Raw genomic sequence first — 26,891 nt, 5'->3', positions numbered from 1 at the left:
TTGAAAGTCCATGTTGCCAAGCGAAAAGCCAAAAACATCACTGCTCTAGAGGAGATCTGCATGGAGGAATGGGCCAACATACCAACAACAGTGTGTGGCAACCTTGTGAAGACTTACAGAAAACGTTTGACCTCTGTCATTGCCAACAAAGGATATATTACAAAGTATTGAGATGAAATTTTGTTTCTGACCAAATACTTATTTTCCACCATAATATGCAAATAAAATGTTGAAAAAACAGACAATGTGATTTTCTGGATTTTTTTTTCTCAGTTTGTCTCCCATAGTTGAGGTCTACGTATGATGTAAATTACAGACGCCTCTCATCTTTTTAAGTGGTGGAACTTGCACTATTGCTGACTGACTAAATACTTTTTTGCCCCACTGTATATATATTCCTGCAGCTTATCCAAATTCTGATTATAACAGCAGCAGGTCCAGCATGTCTAGAAGGACCAAATCTCATACACTTTTTTTATATATGCCGCATGTGTGGCCTGTCGGTCCGCTTTTCCGCTTGCCCAGAGAAATCGTCTCTATGAGACCTACGGTTCCGAGCGCGCTCAGGAGCCCTCCCCTGCGACTCAGCCCAGTGTGTCAGGAGCAGAAAGCGTGGTCTCTTTCCCCCTCCCCCCCCCCCCCCCCCAAAGGGATGGGCTTTGTCTTTGCCACAATCTATGGCGTCCCTAACAAAGGCAATCGAGTCCCTTCAGATCCCATCTGGGTCCAGGGGCAGCGGTTCGCCTGCCCTGAAGAGGTCCTCTGACTCACAGGAGCCTCCAGCCTGCAGGGACCGCTGTCTCACTAGGCAGACACGCGGGGGAAACAAACCCACACCGCTTCTCCCGGTCCGTCGGGTGCATCTGCATCCCTGAGTTCTGTCTCTCGTTCACCCTCACCAGCGGAGATTTGTGAACATGGTTCGGAGTACGATTCCGAAGGGTCCCTCAATTTAGAGGCGCCATATTACTAGGAGTCAGTAGACAGCCTCATTGAAGCCGTCAACCAAAACCTGGGGGTAGAGGTCGTATCCACCTTGGCTTCCGGTCATAAGGTGTCTTTTAAGCAGCCCCATAGTTTTTTGTTCTCATCCTGAGTTTGAGGATTTAGTACAGTGTCTCTGGGAGCGGCCGGATAGGCGTTCTCGGGGCAGAGGGTTCTAAATGCAGATATCCTTTCGCCCTGGAGTTCCGTAGTGGGCGGAATCCCCTTCGGTAGACCCTCCTGTATCTCGTTTGGCTTCTAAAGACGTTATTACCCATTCCTAATGGTTCTTCTATTAGGGATCCAACCGATCGACTTATAGAAGGCCTGGTGCGTTCAGTATTTGAGGCCTCAGGCTCAACCCTCTCGCCCTCTTTTGCGGCGTCTAAGGTGGCCAAGGCCATATCCTGATCAGTCTTTTGAGGAGAGCTCAACAGGATAAGGATCTGCCATCAAAGGTGACCGGGATTTCGAATCAGGTCTCCCTAGCAGGTAACTATCTGATTAATGCGTTCTTGGATGAAGTCTCTTACTGCTCTGCTCTGAGCTGCCGATTATTCGGCAAAAAATCGGATCAGCTCATTTCTGATAACACAGGAGGAGAAAGCAAGGTTTAGGCAGCATTTCGTCGCCAGTTTAAGGCACGTTTTTAAGTCTTTTCGGGTGGATCACAGCGGCAAACCCCGCTGGCCCAGTTTGACCTAATCAAGACAGAGATCGTCAGATCTTACAGAACCAACCCATTGGGAAAAACGCGGTTACAACAGCCTAAATCAGAAGGATCTAAGTCCCACAGATTTTCAGCCAAATATCTGGAGGTAGGCTCAGGTCGACACCAACATAATTTTTTTTTTTTTCAGCCAGTATGCAAACACGTGGGGAAACCCCACTACGTATACCTCCCTACGATGTGGGATGCCATGCCTGGTCTGATTCTTAGGGGCGACGGGTCCTTTTAAAGGGCACCGATCTCCCCACAATATCAATATTGTCATCCATGTATACTCCTCTGCGGCCAGACCTAACACCGGAACCAGCCCTGTCCACCCAGAGACCTGAACTCTGAATGTACGATGGCAACCCTTTTTTGGCATCCAAGCACTCCCCTCTGCATAACCACTATTTAGCAGAGGAGGCAAGAAGGCGGACGATCCCTCTCCACTTCCCTGTTAAGAGGGTGGAGAATCAAGGGTTCTTCATTTTAACTTCGCACTGTCAAAAGAGCGGAGGTTGCAAGAGACTGCTTTTTCTGACCTGGATGCAGCCGGTCATTCTGTCACTTGGCAGATTAACCAGGGAAAATCTCCTGTGGCATACCTACCAGTATTCCTGCCCGAGGGGTTATCAATTAAAATTACTACGGACTATCGGATAGCAGATCTGATTTGTTCAGTCTTTCAGCCTCGGCCCCTTGGGTTGCTAGAGCAATGGTCTCCTGGTCGAAGACCTTTACTACTTCGATTCACAACAGTAACCTTTTTCCGAAGACGGTACAACTGGTCAATCAGATTTCTTGAGCAGGAGACTAGCTTGTTCACGCCTCTCGGACGCAGCTAGTTGTGCGGCACTGTCAGCAGCAAATACCATTACATCCAGAAGGGCATTATAGCTCAGAGAATGGAAGTGTACTCTGCGTTAAAAAATGCCTCTGACATCTCTCCCTAGAACCACATGTTTCCTATAGACAACCAGCAGTGGAAGAGTTTTCCAGGACGGTCTAGATCTAAGGGATCTTGGTTCCAAAAAGAGGGCCTGAAAAGTAAGACTAATCCTGGACCTCAAACTTCTACCAAGCTTGACAAGGTCCTCCTTCTTCGGATGGAGTTTCTTCGCTCACCTATTTCTTCAACAGAAAAGGGTGGAGTTTCTGGCATCCACCGACATTAATAATGCTTACTTTCACGTTCCTATTTTCCCCTCTTTTTCACTTCTCCATTCGCAAACAGCATTTTCAAGTCACAACCTGGTCCTTTGGCCTTGCTACCGCACCCGGAGTGTTCGCAACGGTCATGACAGCTGTCATGTTCCTCTTGCACCCTAGAGGCGTGGTCGTCCTGCCCTGTCCGGTCGACTTTCTAGCTGCTCTTCCAGGACTACGCTGAGTCGTCTATATCAATTGCTATACCCTCTCGCCTGGATTGGCAGCTTCATCTAGACAAGTTTTTCCTAATTTCCAGCTCAGCAGATACCCTTTTTAAGGATGATCCTGGACACTTCCAGGGGGTTGGTAATTCTCCCTTGAGACAAGACCGTGGCTCTTCAACTCAAAACTCTTACTTGACCTCTCATTCCCTCATTCCATTTGATTGCTGGAAGGGTCATGAGGAAAAATGGTGACAGCAATGGAAGCTGTTTTCCTTCGCACGTTTTCTGTAGTTCAAACAGGCTTTCAGAGGGTAGTCTCTGAGCTCCTTCCTCATCCGGGAGAGTTCCATCCAGATCAATGATTATTAGTAACTGCCGTTGACAGCCTTCTTCTCCCGATCGTTGTTCTGGGGATCCGAACAATACGGCTAGTCCTACAGCAGGTCCTCTGAATTCAGATGGGAGACCCACCAGAAAGCAATCGGATAATACCATGGCTGTTCCATACGTCAATCTTCTAACAGGTACCTACGGTCAGGCATCATGGATGAGGTGCCTAACATTCTCTGATGGGCCGAGATCTATCATTCGGTGATCTCGGCAGTACACATCCCAGGCGTAGACCTCTGGACAGCAGACTTCTTCAGCTGTCAGGGTCGCGCCTCAAGTGAGTGGGAACCTCTCTCGGAAGTCTTCTGCCTTCTCTGAGGCACTCCAGATGTAGATCGGATGACGTCCAGACTGAACGCCAATGTACTCGAGTTTATAGTTCGGCCTCGAGATCCAAAAGCCGTTGCAGTGAATGCTCTGGTTCTTCTGTGGTACCAGTTTCCATAACCCCCCTCCAACAGTCTTTGGGAGCGGAAGGGCCCCAGTGGTCTTGGGAGATCCGCACGGACCATGTTGGGGTTTTTTTTTGTTTTTTTTTTTTTTTTTTTTTTTTTGCGAAGCTAGAACTTCTCAATCTTATTCCAACGAAACTGCGAGTAGGGTCTCTCGCAAGGAGTTTTCACATGTGGTCCTTCCCTTTCGCATACCATCTTTGGGTCCTTAACCCCTTCATGACCCAGCCTATTTTGACCTCAATGACTTGGCCATTTTTTGCAATTCTGACCAGTGTCCAGTTATAACTCAGGAACGCTTCAACGGATCCTAGCGATTCTGAGAATGTTTTTTCGTGACATATTGGGCCTCATGTTAGTGGTAAATTTACGTCGATAATTTTTGCGTGTTTTTTTTTTTTTTTTTTTGTGAAAAAATTGGAAATTTGGCTAAAATATAGAAAATTTCGCTTTTTTTTTTTTTTTTTTTTTTTTTTTTTATTCTGTTAAACCAGAGTTATGTGACACAAAATAGTTAATAACATTTCCCATGTCTACTTTACATCAGCACAATTTTGGAAACAATTTTTTTTTTTTTGTTAGGAAGTTATAAGGGTTAAATTTACCAGCGACTTCTCATTTTTACAACAAAATTTACAAAACCATTTTTTTAGGGACCACATCACATTTAAAGTCAGTTTGAGGGGTCTATATGGCTGAATATACCCAAAAGTAACACCATTCTAAAAACTGCACCCCTTAAGGTGTTCAAAACCACATTCAAGAAGTTTATTACCCCTTCAGGTGCTTCATGAGAACTAAAGCAATGTGGAAGGAAAAAATGAACATTTAACTTTTTGGTCACACAAATTCTTTTAGCAACAATTTTGTTATTTTCCCAAGGGTAAAAGGAGAAAGTGGACCCCAAGAGCTGTTGTCCAATTTGTTGAGTACGCTGAAACCTCATATGTGGGGGTAAACCACTGTTTGATCGCACGGCAGGGTTCGGAAGGGAAGAAGCGCCATTTGACTTCTTGAATGGGAAAGTAGCGCCAATCGTTAGCAGACACCATGTCGCATTTTGAGAGCCTCTGTGAGCCTATATATTGGAGTTCCCCCAAAAGTGACCCCATTTTGGACACTAGAATCCCCAATGAACTTATCTAGATGCATAGTGAGCACTTTGAACCCCCAAGTGCTTCACAGAAGTTTATAACGCAGAGCCATGAAAATAAAAAATAATTTTTTTCCTCAAATTATTTTTAGCCCGCAATTTTTATTTTCACAAGCGTAACCGGAGAAATTGGACTTCAAATGTTGTTAAATTTGTCCTGAGTATGCTGGTACCCCATATGTGGGGGGGGGGGACCATTTGGGTACACGTCGAGGCTCGGAAGGGAAGTAGTGATGTTTTGAAATGCAGACTTTGATGTAATGGTCTGTAGGCGTCATGTTACGTTTGGAGAGCCCCTGATGTGCCTAAAGAGTAGAAAATCCCCACAAGTGACCCCATTTTGGAAACTAGACCCCCCAAGGAACTTATCTAGATGTGTGGTGAGCACTTTGAACCCTCAAGTGCTTCACAGAAGTTTATAATGCAGAGCCGTGAAAAAAAAAAATCTTTTTTCCCTCAAAAATGATTTTTAGCCCACAATTTTTTATTTTCACAAGGGTAACAGGAGAAATTGGTCCCCAAAAGTTGTTGCCCAGTTTGTCCTGAGTACGCTGATACCCCATATGTGGGGGTAAATCATTGTTTGGGCACACATCAGGGCTCGGAAGGGAAGTAGTGACGTTTTGAAATGCAGACTTTGATGGAATAGTCTGCGGGCGTCATGTCGCGTTTGGAGTGGAAACCTCCCAATTCTAACTCCAACCCTAACCCCAACACACCCCTAATCCCAACCCTAATCCTAACTCTACCACTAATCCCAACCCTAACTTTAGCACCAACCCTAACCCTAATTTTAGCCCCAACCGTAATGGGAAAATGGGGGGGGGACATTAGCGGAGCAGGGGGCGATCCACAGGGCAGGGGGGACATCAGCGGGGCAGGGGGCGATCCACATGGCAGGGGGGGACATCAGCGGGGCAGGGGGGGACATCAGCGGGGCAGGGGGGGACATCAGCAGGGCAGGGGGCTATCCACAGGGCAGGGGGGGGGAAGATCACGGTGGTGATCAGGAGGATCACTTGGGCGGGGGCTGTCAGGTGCGATGCAGCAGAGGGAGGAAATGGAGCCGGCAGCAGCAAAGGGGGTGATCTCCTGGGAGGGGGGAAGGTCGAGGGCGTGGAATCGCAAGGCAAGGAGGGGAAGAGAAGCTGAGGGGAGTACCTGGCGGCGGTGATAGCAGCGGTGGTGATCGCAATATGTGGCAGGGCAGAGAAGCACAGCGCTGGGGACAGACAGCGGTAGGTAAGTATGTAGCGTTTGTTTTTTTTTACTTTAACGATGGTAACCAGGGTAAACATCGGGTTACTAAGCGCGGCCCTGCGCTTAGTTACCTGATGTTTACCCTGGTTACCGGCATCATTGGTCGCTGGAGAGCGGTCTGTGTGACAGCTCTCCAGCGACCAAACAGCGACGCTGCAGCGATCCGGATCGTTGTCGGTATCGCTGCAGCGTCGCTTAGTGTGACGGTACCTTAAGACCACCGGTTAGGACACCACCAGCTGCAAATGTGGAGGTATCGTCGCAAGGTCAAAGCAGTCAGGGAATCACAAGGTTCTTGGTAGGAAACACTGTAGGTAGGCCAACATCAAGAATACCATCACCAACCCTCTGTCTGCCATGTCCACCACCACCCCTGCTAGTTCCACCATATGCAGCTCTCCAGTCCAGCTCACCCTACAAGAGACTTTCGTTAGGAAAAAAAAGTACTCATCCTCTCATCCGTGTACACAGGGTTTGAAAGCCCACATTGCTAGACTAATCTCGTTAGAGATTATGCCCTACCGGTTGGTTGAAAGCGAAGCTTTCAAAGCCCTGATGGCCTACGCAGTACCACGCTATGACCTATCCAGTCGACATTTCTTTGCAAGAAAAGCCATCCCAGCCCTCCACCAGCATGTCAAAGACCGCATTGTCCATGCACTGAGCCAATCAGTCAGTAGAAAGGTGCACCTCACAACAGATGCATGGACCAGTAGGCATGGCCAGGGACGTTACGTGTTCATCACGGCGCACTGGGTTAATGTGGTGGATGCAGGGTCCACAGGGGACAGCCATAGTGGAACAGTTCTGCCTAGCCCACGGTCTAGGAAACAGTTTGCTGTAGCCGTTCGCCACTCCTCCTCCTCTAGCTCGTCCGCAGAGCGCTGTCGCACGACCACTCCATCCGCAGCTGCCAGTGTTGCGCACACGAGGTGTTCCATTATGGAACTGCTAGTGGTAAGCGTCAGCAGGCTTTGCTACAAATGAAGTGTTTGGATGACAACAGACACACCGCGGAAGTACTGGCCGAGTACTTGCAGCAAGAAACTGTCATGGCTGGGCAGTGTACATCTAGAGGCAGGCAAGGTAGTCATTAATAACGGAAGGAATTTTATGGCTGCCATAGCCCTTTCAGAACTGAAACACATTGCCTGGCTCACACCTTGAACCTGGTGGTGCAGTGCTTCCTCAAAAATTATCCGTAGTTACCAGCCCTTCTCCTGAAGGTGTGAAGACTTTGCTCGCACATCCGCCGGTCGCCCGTACACTCCAGCCGTATGCTGAACCATCAGCGATCGCTGAATCTTCCCCAGTACTGCCTAATAATAGACTTTGCAACAAGGTGGAGCTCCACACTGCACATGCTTCAGAGGCTGTGCGAACAGAGGCATGCTGTCGTTTATTTGTGGGAGGATACACATACATGGACAGGCAGTTGGATGGCAGACATGGAGTTGTCTGGTGTGCAGTGGTCGAAGCTCCAAGACCTCTGTCAAGTCCTTCAGTGTTTTGAGGAATGCACACGGCTGGTAAGGGCAGACGACGCCATCATAAGCATGAGCATCCCACTAATGTGTCTGCTGATACAAAGTTTGACGCACATCAAGGAGCAGGCGTCTGCAGCCGAGGAGGAGGGAAGCCTTGATGACAGTCAGCCATTGTCTGGTCATGGAACTCTCCTGGACGAGGTGACTGACGAAGAGGAGGAGGAGGATGATGGGGATGAATATTTATGGGAGGAGGATGCTTCTCAGGGGGCAATAGAAACTGGTGGCGTTGCAAGGTCAGGTACAGGGTTTTTGCAGGCCACAAGTGATGTTGATTTCCAAGAAAGTGCTCCTCAAACCAGCACAAGCAGTGAATTGACACCTGGAACATTGGCCCACATGGCTGAGTATGCCTTGCGTATCCTAAAAAGGGACCCCTGGATTATCAAAATGATGACGATTACTGGTTCCCCTGCCTCCTGGATCCACGATACAAAGGAAAATTACAAAATATGCCACATGAGAACTTAGAGCAAATATTGGCTACCAAACAAGCAACTCTTGTAGACCGTTTGGTTCAGGCATTCCCAGCACACAGCGGCGGTGATGGTTCTCACACGAGCTGTAGGGGGCAACATGGCAGAGGTGTACAAATCCGAAGTGGCGTTGGACAGAGGTTTTATGACCAGGTTGTGGAGTGATTTCGCAATGACCGCAGACACGACAGGTACTGCTGCATCAATTCAAAGTGACAGGAGACAGCATTTGTCCAGCATGGTTACCAACTATTTTTCCTCCCTTATCGATGTTCTCCCTCACAGGTCATTCCCCTTTGATTACTGGGCATCTAAAATAGACACCTGGCCTGAACTGGCAGAATATGCATTACAGGAGCTCGCTTGCCCTGCTTCTAGTGTGCTATCAGAAAGAGTCTTCGGTGCTGCTGCTTCAATACTGACCGAAAAAAGGACACGTCTGGCTACCAGAAATGTTGATGATCTAACCTTCATTAAAATGAACCAATCATGGATTTCAAATTATTTTGCCCCACCTTCCCCTGCTGACACGTAGCTTGCCTTAATGTCTTGCTTTTGGCCGCCTCTTACTGACTGCTCCAATTCCTCCATTTGCAGCTGCTGAATGTCCACCATAGGCCATTTTTATACCTCCCTAAATGGGCTGACTCCCCCCACAGGGCCGTGGTCACCACTTGGCGCAAGTACCCGTGCGAGTGCCGTTTGCTTGGACAGGTGGGTGTGCCCACTCTTGGGCGATGGCAGTGGCACAGGGTCCCTCATAGTACAATGAAGTGTCTGCCTCCGTTCCTAAGAATGCAGTGAGTGAAGGACCTTCGATGATGTCGCGTTCACATGAGCGGTCACCTAATCCCGCCCCCTGCTCAGTAGCTCCGCCCCAACACATCACCACACACAATCCCGCCCCCACCCCATTACCACACATAATCCCGCCCCCCTCCACATCACCACACACAATCCTGCCCCCCACCCCATCATCACACACAATCCCACCCCATTACCACACACAATCTCGCCCCCCCACCCCATTACCACCCACCCCATCAACACAGTCCCCCCACCACCACATTACCACACATAATCTCCGCCACCACATTATCACACATATTCCCCCCCACCACAACATTACCACACACAATCCCATCCCCACACATTAAATTGTACCTGGTAGAAGTCAAGGAAAGATCTTTGAAAATGAATATACATTTAATTGTTTACAGAGAAATTTTAACTTAATTTGTTTCCTTATGAAATTTGTTTAGATGCTGGAATGAATAAAAAACGCACATCTTACTGAATCCAGTTTGTTTTTGATTTTACACTGTGAATAAAATGTATTATTCAGATTTTTAATGATTTATTAACTTTATTTTAAGTTAATTTACCACCTGCGTAAGTGCTATTGAATGTTGTCATTATTTACTTTAGTTTAATCACCAGCAGCGTTAATTAGATAGCAATGAGCGTGCCGAGCGTTAAGGTACCGTCACACTGAACGATATTGCTAGCGATCCGTGATGTTGCAGCGTCCTGGCTAGCGATATCGTTCAGTTTGACAGGCAGCAGCGATCAGGATCCTGCTGTGATGTCGTTGGTCACTGCAGAAAGTCCAGCACTTTATTTCGTCGCTGGACCTCCTGCAGACATCGCTGAATCGGCGTGTGTGACGCCGATTCAGCGATGTCTTCACTGGTAACCAGGGTAAACATCGGGTTACTAAGCGCAGGGCCGCGCTTAGTAACCCGATGTTTACCCTGGTTACCAGCGTAAAAGTGAAAAAAACAAACACTACATACTTACCTTCCGCTGTCTGTCCTCGGCGCTGTGCTTCTCTGCACTGGCTGTGAGCGCCGGCCAGCCGGAAAGCACAGCGGTGACGTCACCGCTCTGCTTTCCGGCCGCTGTGCTCAGTCAGTACAGGAAAGCACAGCGCCGAGGACAGACAGCGGAAGGTAAGTGTGTAGTGTTTGTTTTTTTCACTTTTACGATGGTAACCAGGGTAAACATTGGGTTACTAAGCGCGGCCCTGCGCTTAGTAACCCGATATTTACCCTGGTTACCGGCATCGTTGGTCGCTGGAGAGCTGTCTGTGTGACAGCTCTCCAGTGACCAAACAGCGACGCTGCAGCGATATCAACATCGTTGTCGGTATCGCTGCAGCGTCGCTGAGTGTGAAGGTACCTTTAGCTGGCTGGAAACGGCTAGTAACCTCATAAAGTGACAGTGGTCAGAATTGTAAAAATTGGCCCGATCATTAACCCCTTAGTGACCGAGCCAAATTTTTGAAATCTGACCAGTGTCACTTTATGTGGTAATAACTCTGCAACGCTTCAACAAATCCCAGTGATTTTGTGATTGTTTTTTCGTGACACATTATACTTTATGATAATGGTAAATTTAGTTCAACATTTTTTGTTTATTTATAAAAAATATCAAAAATTTGAGAAAAATGTTAAAAAATTAGCAATTTTCTAAATTTGAATGATTATCCCTTTAATCCAGATAGTCATACAACAGTAAACCATTAATAAATAACACTTCCCACATGTCTGCTTTACATCAGGACCATTTGTAAAATGTTATTTTATTTTGTTAGCATTTTAGGAGGTTTAAAAATGTAGCAGTAATTTTTCATTTTTTCAAAGAAATTTACAAAATTTATTTTTTTAGGGACTTATCCATGTTTGAAGTGACTTTAGGGTCCCATATATTGGGAAACCCACAAACGTGATACCATTTTAACCCCTTAGTGACCGAGCCAAATTTTTGAAATCTGACCAGTGTCACTTTATGTGGTAATAACTCTGCAACGCTTCAACAAATCCCAGTAATTTTGAGATTGTTTTTTCGTGACACATTATACTTTATGATAATGGTAGATTTAGTTCAACATTTTTTGTGTTTGTTTATAAAAAATATAAAAAAAATGTGAAAAATGTTAAAAAAATAGCAATTTTCTAAATTTGAATGATTATCCCTTTAATCCAGATAGTCATATAACAGCAAACCATTAATAAATAACTTTTCCCTCATGTCTGCTTTACATCAGCACCATTTGTAAAATGTTATTTTATTTTGTTAGCATTTTAGGAGGTTTAAAAATGTAGCAGCAATTTTTCATTTTTTCAAAGAAATTTACCACATTTATTTTTTTAGGGACTTATCCATGTTTGAAGTGACTTTAGGGGTCCCATATATTGGGAAACCCCCAAACGTGATACCATTTTAAAAACAGCACCCCCTGACATATCGAAAACTGCTGTCAGGTAGTTTATTAACCCTTCAGGTGCTTTACAGGAATTAATGCAAAGTGGCATAACAGAAATTAAAATGTGTATTTTTACCACCTAAATTCCGCTAACTTCTAAACAGATTACTACAGCCGTCAGACTCTAAGGCCGCTATTTGGTCATGAATTGCCATCGCAAACATCAGGACAACAAAATCATGATCTGAGGGCACCAATTGGGATAAAGAAGAAGCCCCCACACTCTGTTAACCATTTATAATGATGTAGTCACTATTGACAGCAGCATCTAAGGGGTTAAACAAATTTAGAAGGTGCAAATACTGATCGTGGCTGATACAGCAAGTTGTCAGCTATAGTGTACAACCAACAGATGCTGGATTGTCATCTGTATGGGGAGGCTATTCTCTTATATCTCAGGTCAGTTAAAAGACGTATTGGCTGTCATTAAGGGGTTAAAAACAGCACCCCTAAACATATTGAAAACTGCTGTCAGGTAGTTTATTAACCCTTCAGGTGCTTTACAGGAATTAATGCAAAGTGGTATGACAGAAATGAAAATGTGTATTTTTACCACCTAAATGTTGCTAACTTCTAAACAGATTACTATAGTCGTCAGACTCTAAGGCCACTATTTGGTCATGAATTGCCATGGCAAACATCAGGACAACAAAATCATGATCTGAGGGCACCAATTGGGACAAAGAAGAAGCCCCCACACTCTGTTAACCATTTATAATGATGTAGTCACTATTGACACCAGCATCTAAGGGGTTAAACAGATATGGATGGTGCAAATACTGATTGTGGCTGGTACAGCAAGTTGTCCGCTATAGTGTACAACCGACCGATGCTGGATTGTCATCTGTATGGGGATACTATTCTCTTATATCTCAGGTCAGTTAAAAGAAGTATTGGCGGTCACTAAGGGGTTAAGCTGCAAATTGGCTCTGTCACAAAAGGGTTAAATCGCATGATGGTATATTTTGTAAAAAAAAATGAAGTTCATCGATGGTAGGAAGTTCAGCAAACTATCACAATTCAAGCAATATACAATGAAGGTTGAGGCCTTACCAATGTTTATAAAGCTACACCTGTATGATGTAACTGTGGGGTATGTGAGTGTAATTTATGCCATGTAATATACTGTAAGCAAAAATAAGGTGTGCTGATAAAGAATCCTATATAAGAACATGTGTATATCATGTTATTGGGCTTTCTATGATTTACGTGTCCATGTAGACGCGTAGGAGGGTTGTTTTCTACTGACAGATTTTTTTTTAACCCCTTAATGACCAATGACTCATTTATCAGTCATTTGACCCCTCTCCCTGTTTGGTGCGGGCTCTGGCGGTGAGCCCGCACCTTTTCTGGCATATGTCAGCGGTTTTGAACTGCTGACTTGCCCGGAATAGCCACGGGTGCAATTGCGATCCACCTTCTGCTACTGATCCATTAAATGCCGCTGTCAAGCACTGATAGCAGCATTTGACATGCATTTCTGGCAGTCGCACCAGAAATCTGACCACCGGTGACCCCGTCACGTGATCGCGGGTCACTGGTTGGCATGACAACCAGAGGCCTTCTGGAGACTTCTATAGTTGTCACTGCCGGCTTGCTGTCAGCAAAAGAGTAATTCAGCTACATATAGGTGATCTCATCATCACCTGTATGTAGCTGAGCTGATCGAGTAATGGCAGCTTCTAGAGAGACTATTGAAGCATGCCAAGTGTTAACCCCTTAAGCCCCAAGGGTGGTTTGCATGTTAATGACCGGGCCAATTTTTACAATTCTGACCACTGTCCCTTTTGAGGTTATAACTTTGGAACGCTTCAACGGATCCTGATGATTCTGAGATTTTCTCGTGACATATTGTACTTCATGATAGTGGTAACATTTTTTATATTACCTGCGTTTATTTGTGGGGGGAAAAAACAGAAATTTGGCGAAAATTTTGCAATGTTCCAACTTTGAATATTTATGCCCTTAAATCACGGAGATATGTCACACAAAATACTTAAGTATAAGTAACATTTCCCATATCTCTACTTTACATCAGCACAATTTTGGAACCAAATTTTTTTTTTTAGGGAGTTATAATAAGGGTTTAAAAGTTGACCAGCAATATCTCATTTTTACAACACCATTTTTTTTTTTTTTTTTTTAGGGACTACATCTCAGTTGAAGTCATTTTGAGGGGTCCATATGATAGAAAATAACCAAGTGTGACACCATTCTAAAAACTGCACCCCTCAAGGTGCTCAAAACCACATTCAAGAAGTTTATTAACCCTTCAAGTGTTTCACAGGAATTTTTGGAATCTTTAAATAAAAATGAACATTTAACTTTTTTTTTTCACAAAAAAATTACTTCAGCTCCAATTTGTTTCATTTTACCAAGGGTAACAGGAGAAAATGGACCCCAAAAGTTGTTGTATAATTTGTCCTGAGTACGCCGATACCCCGTATGTGGGGGTAAACCTGTTTGGGCGCATGGCAGAGCCTGGAAGAGAAGGAGTGCAATGTGACTTTTCAATGCAAAATTGACTGGAATTGAGATGGGACGCCATGTTGTGTTTGGCGAGCCCCTGATGTACCTTAACATTGAAACCCCCCACAAGTGACACAATTTTGGAAACTAGTCCCCCTAAGGAACTTATCTAGAGGTGTGGTGAGCACTTTGACCTACCAAAGGCTTCACAGAAGTTTATAAAAATAAAAAATATTTTTTCACAAAAATGATCTTTTCGCCCCCAATTTTTTATTTTCCCAAGGGTAAAAGAAGAAATTGGTCCCCAAAAGTTGTTGTGCAATTTGTCCTGAGTACGCTGATACCCCATATGTGGGGGTAAACCACTGTTTGGGCGCATGGCAGAGCTCGGAAGGGAAAGATCGCTGTTTGACTTTTCAATGCAAAATTGACTGGAATTGAGATGGGACTCCATGTTGCGTTTGGAGAGCCACTGATGTGCCTAAACATTGAAACCCCCCAAAAGTGACACAATTTTGGAAAGTAAACCCCCTAAGGAACTTATCTAGATGTGTTCTGAGAGCTTTGAACCCTCAAGTGTTTCACTACAGAGCCGTGAAAATAATAATTTTCCTACAAAAATCGTTTTTAGCCCCCCAAATTTTTATTTTCCCAAGAGTAACAAGAGAAATTGGACCACAAAAGTTGTTCTTCAGTTTGTCCTGAGTACGCTGATACCCCATATGTTGTGGTAAACCCCTGTTTGGGCGCACCACAGAGCTCGGAAGGGAAGGAGCACGGTTTTAGTTTTTCAACGCAGAATTGGCTGGAATTGAGATCGGATGCCATGTCGCGTTTGGAGATCCCCGATGTGCCTAAACAGTGGAAACCCCCAATTCTAACTGAAACCCTAGCCCCAGCCCTAGCGGGAAAATGGAAATACATTTTTTTAATTTTTTTATGTTTCCCTAACTAAGGGGGTGATGAAGGGGTGTTTGATTTACTATTTATAGCGGGGTTTTTAGCGTATTTTTATGATTGACAGCCGACAGACTAAAAGACGCTTTTTATTGCAAAAAAAAAAGTTTTTGCGTCTCCACATTTTGAGAGCTATCATTTTTCCATATTTTGGTCCACAGTCATGTGAGGTCTTGTTTTCTGCGGGACGAGTTGACGTTTTTATTGGTGACATTTTTTGATCGCTTTTTATTCCGATTTTTGTTAGGCAGAATGACCAAAAACCAGCTATTCATGAATTTCTTTTTTTAGGGGGGGAGGAGGGGACATTCATACCGGTCCTCGTTTGGTAAAATTGATAAAGCAGTTGTATTCTTCGGGACAAGATGACGTTTTCAGCGGTACTATGGTTATTTATATCCGTCTTTTTGATTGCGTGTTATTCTGCTTTTTGTTCGGTGGTATGATAATAAAGCGTTGTTTTTTTTTTGCCTTTTTTTTTTTTTTCCAGTGTTCACTGAAAAGGTTAACTAGCGGGACAGTTCTATAAGCGGAGTCGTTACGGACACGGCGATACTAAATGTGTACTTTATTGTTTTGTTTTTTTCCTTTATTTAGAATTTTTTTCTTTTTTTTTTTTTTATACATGTGAATATTTTTATTAACGTTATAACATTGCCGCAGGGGAGGAAATCATGTTATGTCATGAATCCGGGGCCTGCAGGGAGGAGACGCTCGGTGCAAGGTGAGCACATCGCCTTGTATTGAGGGTCGCAGGGAGCCCCCTCCCTGCACGATGCTTCCCTGTACAGCCGGAACGCTGCGATCATGTCTGATCGTAGTGTTCCGGGGGTTAATGTGCCAGGGGCGGTCCGTGACCGCTCCTGCACATAGTCCTGGATGTCAGCTGCGATAGTCAGCTGACACTCGGCCGCACTTCCCCCGTGAGCGTGGCCGATTGTATATGACGTACTATCCCGTCACTGGGAATTAGGTCCCAGGTCACCTTGACGGGATAGTATGTCATATGGGATTAAGGGGTTAAAAAAAAATAAAAAAAAGGATAAATCACCCCCCATTCACCCCATTCAAATTAAATCAATAAAAAATAAAATCAAACATACTAAATATGTGTATTGCTAGCTTCAGAATCGCCCGATCTTTCAATAAAAAAAGGACTTCCCTGATCGCTAAACAGCGTAGCAAGAAAAAGTAAAAATGCCAAAATTACGATTTTTGGTTGCCGCAACATTGCATTAAAATGCAAAAACGCTCGATCAAAAGAATGTATCTGCACCAAAATGATATGAGACTTGAATAATAGCAGAAACTTCTGCAATAATATATACTTCAAGTGAATCCACCCTAATAGTAAATATGTTGAGCAAATTATTTTAGTGTTTTAACTCCTTACAGACACGGCGACTATCCTTTTTTGTTTTTCATTTTTCCTGTCTATATAACTTTTGTTTTGCCTGATGAGTTGTACTTTTTGAATAACACTGTCCATTTTACTATGCGGTGTACTGGAGCTGTGTTCCCACAAAGCGCCGTATATACACAAATAAACGCAAGTTGTGCAAAACAAATTTTCCCACTATCATGAAGTACAATATGTCACGAAAAAACAATCCGAATCGGTGGGATCCATTGGAGCGTTCCATAACTATAAACTCATAAAGTGTTACTGGTCAGAATTGTGAAATTTGCATGGTCATCAAGGTGAAAACTGGCTCGGGGAGGGGGGTGTAAAGGGATCAAAGAAAAAATAAATAAATAAAACTTGTTTCCATTTTGCAAAACATTTACTGTATATACTCATGTATAAGCAGAGATTTTCAGCACATATTTTTATTTTTATTTTTTGTGCTGAGACACCCCCGCCCCCATCCCCCCCTTCTTTCGGCTTATACACGAGTCATTGTCCAGAAAGAGAGTGGCGGAGCTGCAGGAGCCGGCGGCTGTGATATCATACTCTTCACGCAGTCGCTACACGTCTCTGCATCTCCGTCGCCCCGAAACTGCAGCTCTTCCTGTGCTCAGCGGTCACGTGGTACAGCTCATTAAGGTATTGAATATGCAGTAGTCTCCACTCTTATAGGCGTGGAGCGCATATTCCTTACCTTAATGAGCGGTACTACGTGACCGCTCCGCACAGGAAGAGCTGCCGGGACAAAGGAGGTGCAGGGACGTGCAGCGACCGCGGAGGGTGCATATGAAGGGGAGGACACCGAGCCATGCATACAAGGAAGGGGGGGAGGACGCCGAGCCATGCATACAAGGGGGGGGGGGGGGGGGACGCCAAGCCACATAAAGCAGGGCAGGGATGAGGGGGCAATACATACCCAGCTTATTCCAATAGTAGAGAAAACACACATCCGCACTGCTCAAAGGTCCAACTCAGTGACCGTATTATAATATCGGTCTAGCACCACAGAAAGTGATACTGGCTGTATGAATCCTTTACACCTGAATCAACGGGGTGCTGCTGCCAGGAAAAATGTGTGCAGAATCCAAATGGCAAAAAAGAAAAAGTAGGCGCGCACTTACCCTGTTGCGGTGAATATCACTTTATTAGGACATATAAACAAACGGATAGCAGGGAGGGATAGGGTCAGCCACGGACAACGATCGTTTCGTGCTCTACGGCACTTCAACGGGTCCTAATGCTGAGTGGAACAGGAAGGAGTTTTATAGACCCATCTGGATCCCAGACTCCTCCCCCTGGACTCCAAACATAAACAGTGTTACATTTAAAACAAAATGGTATTAAAAACAACAATAATAAAATAGCACATGCTGAGAACTACAAATAAACCGAATACAGCTTTTAGAAACCAAGATTGAGACACTTTTATAAGAAAACCGACATGTCGACTTTGTCATTTAAACCAGATGGTCCTGCTGCGTCTGCGCGCAGGATCCATCTGGCTTCTCTGCGCAGCAGGAGGCGGCGCAAATCCCCTCCTCCCTCAGGCAACGAGACCCGCTCCAAACCCGCAAATCTTAGTACTTGGGCATCTCCTGCATGGCAAGTGTGTAGATGGTCTATTAACCTTGGAGCTCCTTTCCCTGTTCTAATGGAGTAAAAATGCTCCCTAATCCGAACAAACAGTGGGCGGAAGGTTTTGCCAATATAGAAGCGTCTGCACGGACAAAAAAGAACATAGACGACATGGGTAGTCCTGCAAGAAATAAAGTCCCGTACAGTGTGCTGGATATGACCTACTCTAATTCTATTACCTGTATGATGGTACTTGCAGAAGTTGCAACCCCCGCATGTGAAGTTGCCTTTAGGGATACTATCTGTGAGCCAATTATTTTTGGTAGTGACAAAGCGGTTGCGGACTATGCTGTCTCTAATGTTTGTACTGCGACGGCTAGCAAAGAGAGGTCCCCTATCTATTATTTCTTTGAGGTCAGTATCTTGACGTAAAATACACCAATTTTTACGTATGACGGTTCTGATGTGGTTGTCAAGAGGGCCAAACTTAAAACTGAAGACAAACTTTTTTTCTTCTTTTTGTCTTTTTTTGGAGGTGGTGGAAACATCCGTGGCTGCTGCTTTATCGTAGGCATTTTTTAAAATAGATGGGGGGTACCCACGTTTCTTAAATCTTCCAATCAAATCGACTGACTGCTGCGCAAAACCTGCAGGATCACTATTGATTCTCTTAACCCTAAGAAGTTGACTATAGGGCAGAGATCCCTTCATGTATGGCGGATGAGCACTGTTATAATGTAATAAAGAATTACATGCCGAGGGTTTACGATATACTCTAGTGGAGATCCCCCCGTCCTCAATGCATAACTGGACATCCAAAAAGACCAAGTTGGTGCCTCCAAATTGCGAGGTAAACCCCATGTTCATGGTATTGGATGTCCCCAGGTACCTCACGAACTCCGTGAAGGCATCCTGGTGCCCATCCCACACCATGAACATGTCATCCACATACCTAGCATATAGCTTGATATGTCGAAGAAATGGGTTTTTGTTGGAATAAATATATTCCTCCTCAAACCTCGCAAGAAAGAGGTTTGCCAGGGTACATGCGACGGGGGTACCCATAGCGGTACCCACCGTCTGCAGGTACCACTGGCCGTCAAAAGAAAAAGCATTGTGTTCTAAAATGAACGAGAGTCCATCACAAATGAACTCCACAGTGTCATGACCAGTGGGAGTATTCTCCAAAATGCTTCTAATTGTTTCCACCCCCAACTTTTGTGGAATACGTGTATAAAGACTTTCGACATCAATCGAAGTCAGAGCATATGATTCCTGCCATTCAAAATCCTTAATCACATTCAGAAAGTCTCCCGTGTCTTTAATAAACGAAGGGACATCCAACAGCAGGGGGCGCAGCAGCCAGTCGATATAAGAGGAGATAGGCTCAGTTAACGAACCAACCCCTGACACTATGGGACGGCCAGGGGGGGCTTCCACTGATTTGTGTAATTTCGGTATGTGATACCAATGTGGGCGTCTCGGAAAATCCGGTAGTAGCTTTTCAGCCTGTTTACAAGAAAACACCTTTTTATCCACAAAATCTCTTAGCAACGAACGCAAGAGATTTTTAAATTTTACCGTAGGGTCCCCCTTAAGCTTCAAATACGTTGTATCATCTGACAACTGTCTCAATGCCTCTGTTTTGTAGTATTCTCTTGTAAGCAGCACCACGTTGCCACCTTTATCCGCACTACGGACAATCACATCAGACCAGCCCTGTATTTCACCCAAAGCTTGTTTTTCCTTTAAAAGAAGGTTTTCTATGGGCTTTTCATATATTAAAGCCTCCATGTCTTTTAAAACCTGCGATTGGAAAACATCTACAAGATTACCTGGGGCTACTGGGGGCATATAGGTAGATTTATTACCTCCAGTAAAAGGTGCAGTTACTTTATCTTTATGACTTGCAGAAACCGGAGTAATGCTCATAGAATCCAAAAGGTCACGGGTCTCTTCCCGCACATCACCAAATGGGTCCTCTGTGACAAAAAAGCCCAGGGGACCCACATGGCAAGGTGACTCACCTGGGAACACTTCACGGGGGGTGGCATGGTTACTAACTGCAGAAAACGACTTAAACAAATGGATCTTGCGAACCGCCTTGAAAAGGTCGATTTTAAAATCTACCAGATTAAATGGTTCTGCTATACAAAAATTCAATCCTTTGGACAACACCGACAGATGTGCTTCACTCAAGGTTCGTGGGGTTAAATTAACAACCGCTACTTCGTTGGCCGCCACGAAACTTGCCGCCTTTTTTTTGGAGTTTCTTCTGCCATTTCTCCTACCCCCTCGGCGCGTCCTGCGTCTAAAGGGGAAACACCTGAGATAGATGCTGGTGGCAATGGCATTTGGTTTTTAGATGTACAAGGATCCTCGGTAGCACTTGAGTCTGAGTCTGTTGTAAGGTAATCTTTTTTATTTTTGTTCTTTTTAAACAGGGACTTGTTATGTCCTTGTCCCTTGTTCTGATTCCATTTGTTGCGGGATCTGCGATGGCCTTCTGATAGGCTGCCTTTATTCCAAGTAAAAATTCTGTCTGTTTCAAAATCAATTTTGTCTCTTATAAATTTGTCTCTTTTCCTTTGCTTTATCTCATTTTGCAAAATGACCAGTTTTGTATCCAGTTTTTTGTCAATAATTGACCATTGTGTGTCAGACAACCTGGTTCTCAATTCTTCTTTAGTTTTAGTAAGTTCGGCTTTAGTGGCTTCATAATTAATAATGTTTTGCTTCAACACGAGGCGGAGTAATTCCTGGGAGCATTGTAGTAAGATTTTCTCCCACTCTTTAATGAAGGATACATTATCTTTATATTGAGCCATTTCTTTTATGACACGCAGTCCTCGCGGTACTCGACCGCACTCCATGTAGGACTTCAAAGAATTATTTGTCCAAAACAAATTTACCTCTTTCTGCGGCCATAAATAGTTTGTGTTCCAGCGTCTTTGTGCTAAGTGAAAAAACGTTGTCGTGTAGTTCACATTCAGAAAAATAAGCATCCACATTTTCCCTCCCTGCTAGGAGTCCATGTGATAAGGAAACAGCCTCGGGCTCCATAGCTATGGAGATCCGAACAGTGCTAACAAGCAAAAGTCTGTTAATGATCACCTGGTGCAAGGGTGTGAGCGACCAAGCGTGCTGGTAGTGTGTACAAAGAAAATCAAAATGCAAAGTCCAATAGTAGAGAAAACACACATCCGCACTGCTCAAAGGTCCAACTCAGTGACCGTATTATAATATCGGTCTAGCACCACAGAAAGTGATACTGGCTGTATGAATCCTTTACACCTGAATCAACGGGGTGCTGCTGCCAGGAAAAATGTGTGCAGAATCCAAATGGCAAAAAAGAAAAAGTAGGCGCGCACTTACCCTGTTGCGGTGAATATCACTTTATTAGGACATATAAACAAACGGATAGCAGGGAGGGATAGGGTCAGCCACGGACAACGATCGTTTCGTGCTCTACGGCACTTCAACGGGTCCTAATGCTGAGTGGAACAGGAAGGAGTTTTATAGACCCATCTGGATCCCAGACTCCTCCCCCTGGACTCCAAACATAAACAGTGTTACATTTAAAACAAAATGGTATTAAAAACAACAATAATAAAATAGCACATGCTGAGAACTACAAATAAACCGAATACAGCTTTTAGAAACCAAGATTGAGACACTTTTATAAGAAAACCGACATGTCGACTTTGTCATTTAAACCAGATGGTCCTGCTGCGTCTGCGCGCAGGATCCATCTGGCTTCTCTGCGCAGCAGGAGGCGGCGCAAATCCCCTCCTCCCTCAGGCAACGAGACCCGCTCCAAACCCGCAAATCTTAGTACTTGGGCATCTCCTGCATGGCAAGTGTGTAGATGGTCTATTAACCTTGGAGCTCCTTTCCCTGTTCCGAGCCATGCATACAAGGAAGGGGGGGGAGGACGCCGAGCCATGCATACAAGGGGGGGGGGGACGCCAAGCCACATAAAGCAGGGCAGGGATGAGGGGGCAATACATACCCAGCTTATACTAGTCAATAAGCTTACCCAGTTTTCTGTGGCAAAATTTAGGTGCCTCGGCTTACACGAGTATATACAGTACATATTTCTTAATTTGGGGGCTTTGGTTTGGTTTGATACATTTCGACACAGGGGACTACACTTTTTTTTTTTTTTTTTTCAGTATGTTCTTTTGTTGCAATTTGTATACATTACAGTAGTTATACAGTCATGGCCAAAAGTATTGACACCCCTGCAATTCTGTCAGATAATACTCATTTTCTTCCTGAAAATGATTGCAAACACAAATTATTTGGCATTATTATCTTCATTTAATTTGTCTTAAATGAAAAAAAAAAAAAAATTGTCCTAAAGCCAAATTGGATATAATTCCCCACCAAACATAAAAAGCGGGTGGACAAAAGTATTGGCACTGTTCGAAAAATCATGTGATGCTTCTCTAATTTGTGTAATTAACAGCACCTGTAACTTACCTGCGGCACCTAACAGGTTTGGCAATAACTAAATCACACTTGCAGCCAGTTGACATGGATTAAAGTTGACTCAACCTCTGTCCTGTGTCCTTGTGTGTACCACATTGAGCATGGAGAAAAGAAAGAAGACCAAAGAACTGTCTGAGGACTTGAGAAACCAAATTGTGAGGAAGCATAAGCAATCTCAAGGCTACAAGTCCATCTTCAAAGACCTGAATGTTCCTGTGTCTACCGTTCGCAGTGTCATCAAGAAGTTTAAATCCCATGGCACTGTGGCTAACCTCCCTAGATGTGGACGGAAAAGAAAAATTGACAGATTTCAACGCAAGATTGTGCGGATGTTGGATAAAGAACCTTGACTAACATCCAAACAAGTTCAAGCTGCCCTGCAGTCCGAGGGTACAACAGTGTCAACCCGTACTATCCGTCCAGGGTCTGAAGCAAAAGGGACTGTATGGTAGGAGACCCAGGAAGAACCCACTTCTTACCCCAAGACAAAAAAAAAGCCAGGCTGGAGTTTGCCAAAACTTACCTGAAAAAGCCTAAAACATTTTGGAAGAATGTTCTCTGGTCAGATGAGACAAAAGTAGAGCTTTTTGGGCAAAGGCATCAACATAGTTTACAAGAGAAAAAAAGAGGCATTCAAAGAAAAGAACACGGTCCCTACAGTCAAACATGGCGGAGGTTTCCTGATGTTTTGGGGTTGCTTTGCTGCTTCTGGCACTGGACTGCTTGACTGTGTTCATGGAATTATGAAGTCTGAACACTACCAACAAATTTTGCAGCATAATGTAGGGCCCAGTGTGAGAAAGCTGGGTCTCCCTCAGAGGTCATGGGTCTTCCAGCAGGACAATGACCCAAAACACACTTCAAAAAGCACTAGAAAATGGTTTGAGAGAAAGCACTGGAGACTTCTAAGGTGGCCAGCAATGAGTCCAGACCTGAATCCCATAGAACACCTGTGGAGAGATCTAAAAATGGCAGTTTGGAGAAGGCACCCTTCAAATATCAGGGACCTGGAGCAGTTTGCCAAAGAAGAATGGTCTAAAATTCCAGCAGAGCATTGTAAGAAACTCATTGATGGTTACCGGAAGCGGTTGGTCGCAGTTATTTTGGCTAAAGGTTGTGCAACCAAGTATTAGGCTGAGGGTGCCAATACTTTTGTCTGGCCCATTTTTGGAGTTTTGTGTGAAATGATCAATGTTTTGCTTTTTGCTTCATTCTCTTTTTTGTGTTTTTCATTTAAGACAAATTAAATGAAGATAATAATACCAAAGAATTTGTGTTTGCAATCATTTTCAGGAAGAAACCGAGTATTATGTGACAGAATTGCAGGGGTGTCAATACTTTTGGCCATGACTGTATGATGATTCTATTACTGTGTATGTATATATATGTGTATATATATGTGTATATATATGTGTATATATATATGTGTATATATATATATCTATATCTATATATATATCTATATATATATATATATATATATATATATATATGTATATATATATATATATATATATATATATATGTATATATATATGTATATGTATATATATATATATATATATATATATATATATATATATATCTATCTATATCTATATAGATATATATAATCTATATATATATATGTATATATATGTATATATATATATATATATATATCTATCTATCTATATATCTATATCTCATGATAGGCACCGTTCCAAATATAATACATACATCAGTGATGAGTCATAGATGGTATATATGTGGGATAATATGGCACCGTTCAAAATATAATACATACATCAGTGATGAGTCATAGATGGTATATATGTGGGATCATATGGATTGGAATGTGGCACCATCTTGTGATTTCCCAGTGTTTTATATTTTTAATTAAGTAGTGATTTTTTTTTTTTTTTTTTTGTAATACAAATAAAATCTGATTCTTGATTTATAAAAACTGTTCTTTTGAACATTTTATTTTTTTTCTATGATTTGTTTTATGCATTGAACCTTCCAATCGGTCCATGCAGAGTAATCAATTTGTCACATCTATTTGCAGGTTTTATGTGACTGTGGACATATTTGCTAAATATTTCTGGCTTTGTACATGTGGTGTGAGCAGCTGTTTTTATTGGTGCCACTTTGGACTAGATCTTATTTTGACCACGTACTGCATTTTCTCTTATTTTTACATTTTGTCATCCTTAGGTGACTTGAACCTCCTCTGGCCTACAGAGGAGTACTTGTCACAATAGGTGTCTGGGTCCTCAGCAGACCTCTAGCTGCCATGGCAACTCATCTTCACCCCATGATCTCATCACAAGTTCACCAATGGTCTCTTAGAATTGCGTGCCCCCTGGCAAAAGCTGTGTAGGCCATAGTCCTATATTAATGGGGGAATTTATCAGGGTGTAACTGCTATCATCTGCTCAAAGAAATGGGACTAGTACATCATGTCAGGAAGAGGTTAAAGACTTTTTAGACTTTGCTTTTACTGTTACATGAAAGAACAGCAGAGGAAAGAAGTTGCGGCATTTATTCTATGTGAAAACATGGCCAATGTCTGACCAGATCGTTGCACACAATCATCCCACTTTGGTAACCTGTTAGGTCTTGTATTACTTTTTCGGGAAGTTGCTGAGTGCATTCCTCTTCTCTTCCTAGATCGCCCAGTGATGACAATACCTTTGTGATATTATTATTTTTTTTTTTGTTCCACAGGACAAACAAAACGGTCATTGGTTGCAGCGGATTTCATGGGGACTGCCTCACTCTGACTAAAATCATTGAAGCTAGGCTAAAGGTAAATTATTAACCCATTTCACTTTTTAAAAATTGTGGCACGTTTCTAGCTGTTTGTCCAAAATACTTACATGAAAGTAGGTCTTGCAAGTGAGTCATACAAATGTATTTGTAGAAGTGGTATTAGTTTCATCCTATGGTGGAATCGGGTACATGCAACACAGGAAAAAAATGCGAGATGCATCCGTTTTAAAGGAGGAATCCACAACAGCCAACATTTACCTAGCAGTGCCACTGATTACTGTTTTTCCACTTTGGCTCATAGAGGGCAAGCAACACTTAATTGCCTTAATAAATGCATTTATAGACTGGGTTTGCCTACAGATATTCCTTTCGTTCTACTGATAATGTAGCGTCCTAGTACGAGGGCTCTTTGAGATTTGTAACATGCAATTCTTTACTTACCGTAAATACACTTCCACATTTCCAGTTCATAGAATTTGAACAGATGCAGGAGGTGTTTTTCTCTATCCCCATGATGGCACCACGGAGAGAGGGGTCCGCCCCCAGGGACAGGAAATCTACAGATGAAAAAGGGCGTACCTCTCTCCCACATCAGTTGGTTTCCTGTCCCTGACGGGGAACCTACAGCACGTACCTGAAGGATTCTTCGTGGGATTCCAGGGTGCTGGCCGGTCGGTTCCTGACAGGGGGCGCCCTGTCACGGCTTCTCCCCCCTTTTCTTCCGACCCTGAAGCCCCACCACGGGGGTCGGCGGGCCCTACGGGTGAGTGTTGCAGGGGGAGGCAGTGAAGAGGTTCGAGCCTGCCTTCCCCAGGAAAAAAAAAAAAGGGGAGGAAAGAGGCAGGTGACGGTGGTCACCGTTACAGCCTCTGTACCGCTAATCGGTACATGGGGGTAGCGGCGGCTACGCTACCATTGCAGGAGCGCTAGAGCGCGCAAAAGCGCCGCCCAAACCGGAAGTACGGGCAGGGGCAGAACGTTAGAAAGCGCGCACAGGCGTCCCCAATAATATCTTCCCTATAGGACGCCTATGCCACGAACCGGAAGTGACGCGCGCGCATGCATGCGCAGATGACCGCTTCTACCGGCGGCAAGTTTAAAAAACAGCGTTCTCTGTAGAGGAAACGTGGGAAACCCTCTCTTTTGGCAAACGCAGAGCGGAGCCACTATGAGCGGTAAGAGGCACAGGAATGTGCACAATCATCACCTGAGCAAGTACTGCGTCCGCGCTCACAACATCAGCGCAAGGGGAACGCTTCATCCCAGCAACGCAGCAGCAGCGGACGCTCAGGGTCACAACGCAGCCGAGTCTCTGGGGGAAATACACGGCCGGCGACGAATCCAGTGGATACAGTCCCGAGGCCAGAGACGGTATCTCTTAGTCGTAAGGGGTGAGTGATCTACGTGAAAGTAATAATGTAATACAAGATTACTTTTTTCTCCTAGGGAAGGAAATGTACAGGCAAATCAAAGCCCAAAGTGTGTGCGATATGTTTGGAAGAGCTACCTTCCTCATGGGAAAAAAAGCTATGCGGGTCCTGCATAGAAAAAACCATTCAGGAGGAATCTCCGGCGTTCGCATCAGACCTGAAAACTCTAATAAAAAATCAAGTGGAAAG

The 26,891-nt window shown here is 44.1% G+C and overlaps 1 protein-coding gene across 1 annotated transcript in view; it reads left to right on the top strand.

Annotated features, from left to right (window-relative positions):
• Positions 1 to 26,891, top strand: part of PSMB1 (proteasome 20S subunit beta 1) — a 96,097-nt gene that overhangs the window by 28,516 nt on the left and 40,690 nt on the right. The window contains exon 3 of the mRNA XM_069769287.1: positions 25,228 to 25,309. Within this exon, the coding sequence (XP_069625388.1) occupies positions 25,228 to 25,309 (82 nt within the window). The remainder of the gene's footprint in view (positions 1 to 25,227; positions 25,310 to 26,891) is intronic.

Source organism: Ranitomeya imitator, chromosome 5, assembly GCF_032444005.1.
Source record: "Ranitomeya imitator isolate aRanImi1 chromosome 5, aRanImi1.pri, whole genome shotgun sequence".
Lineage (NCBI taxonomy): Eukaryota > Metazoa > Chordata > Amphibia > Anura > Dendrobatidae > Ranitomeya > Ranitomeya imitator.
Note: the sequence above shows the minus strand (reverse complement) of the source record. Positions and strands in the feature narration are given on the sequence as shown.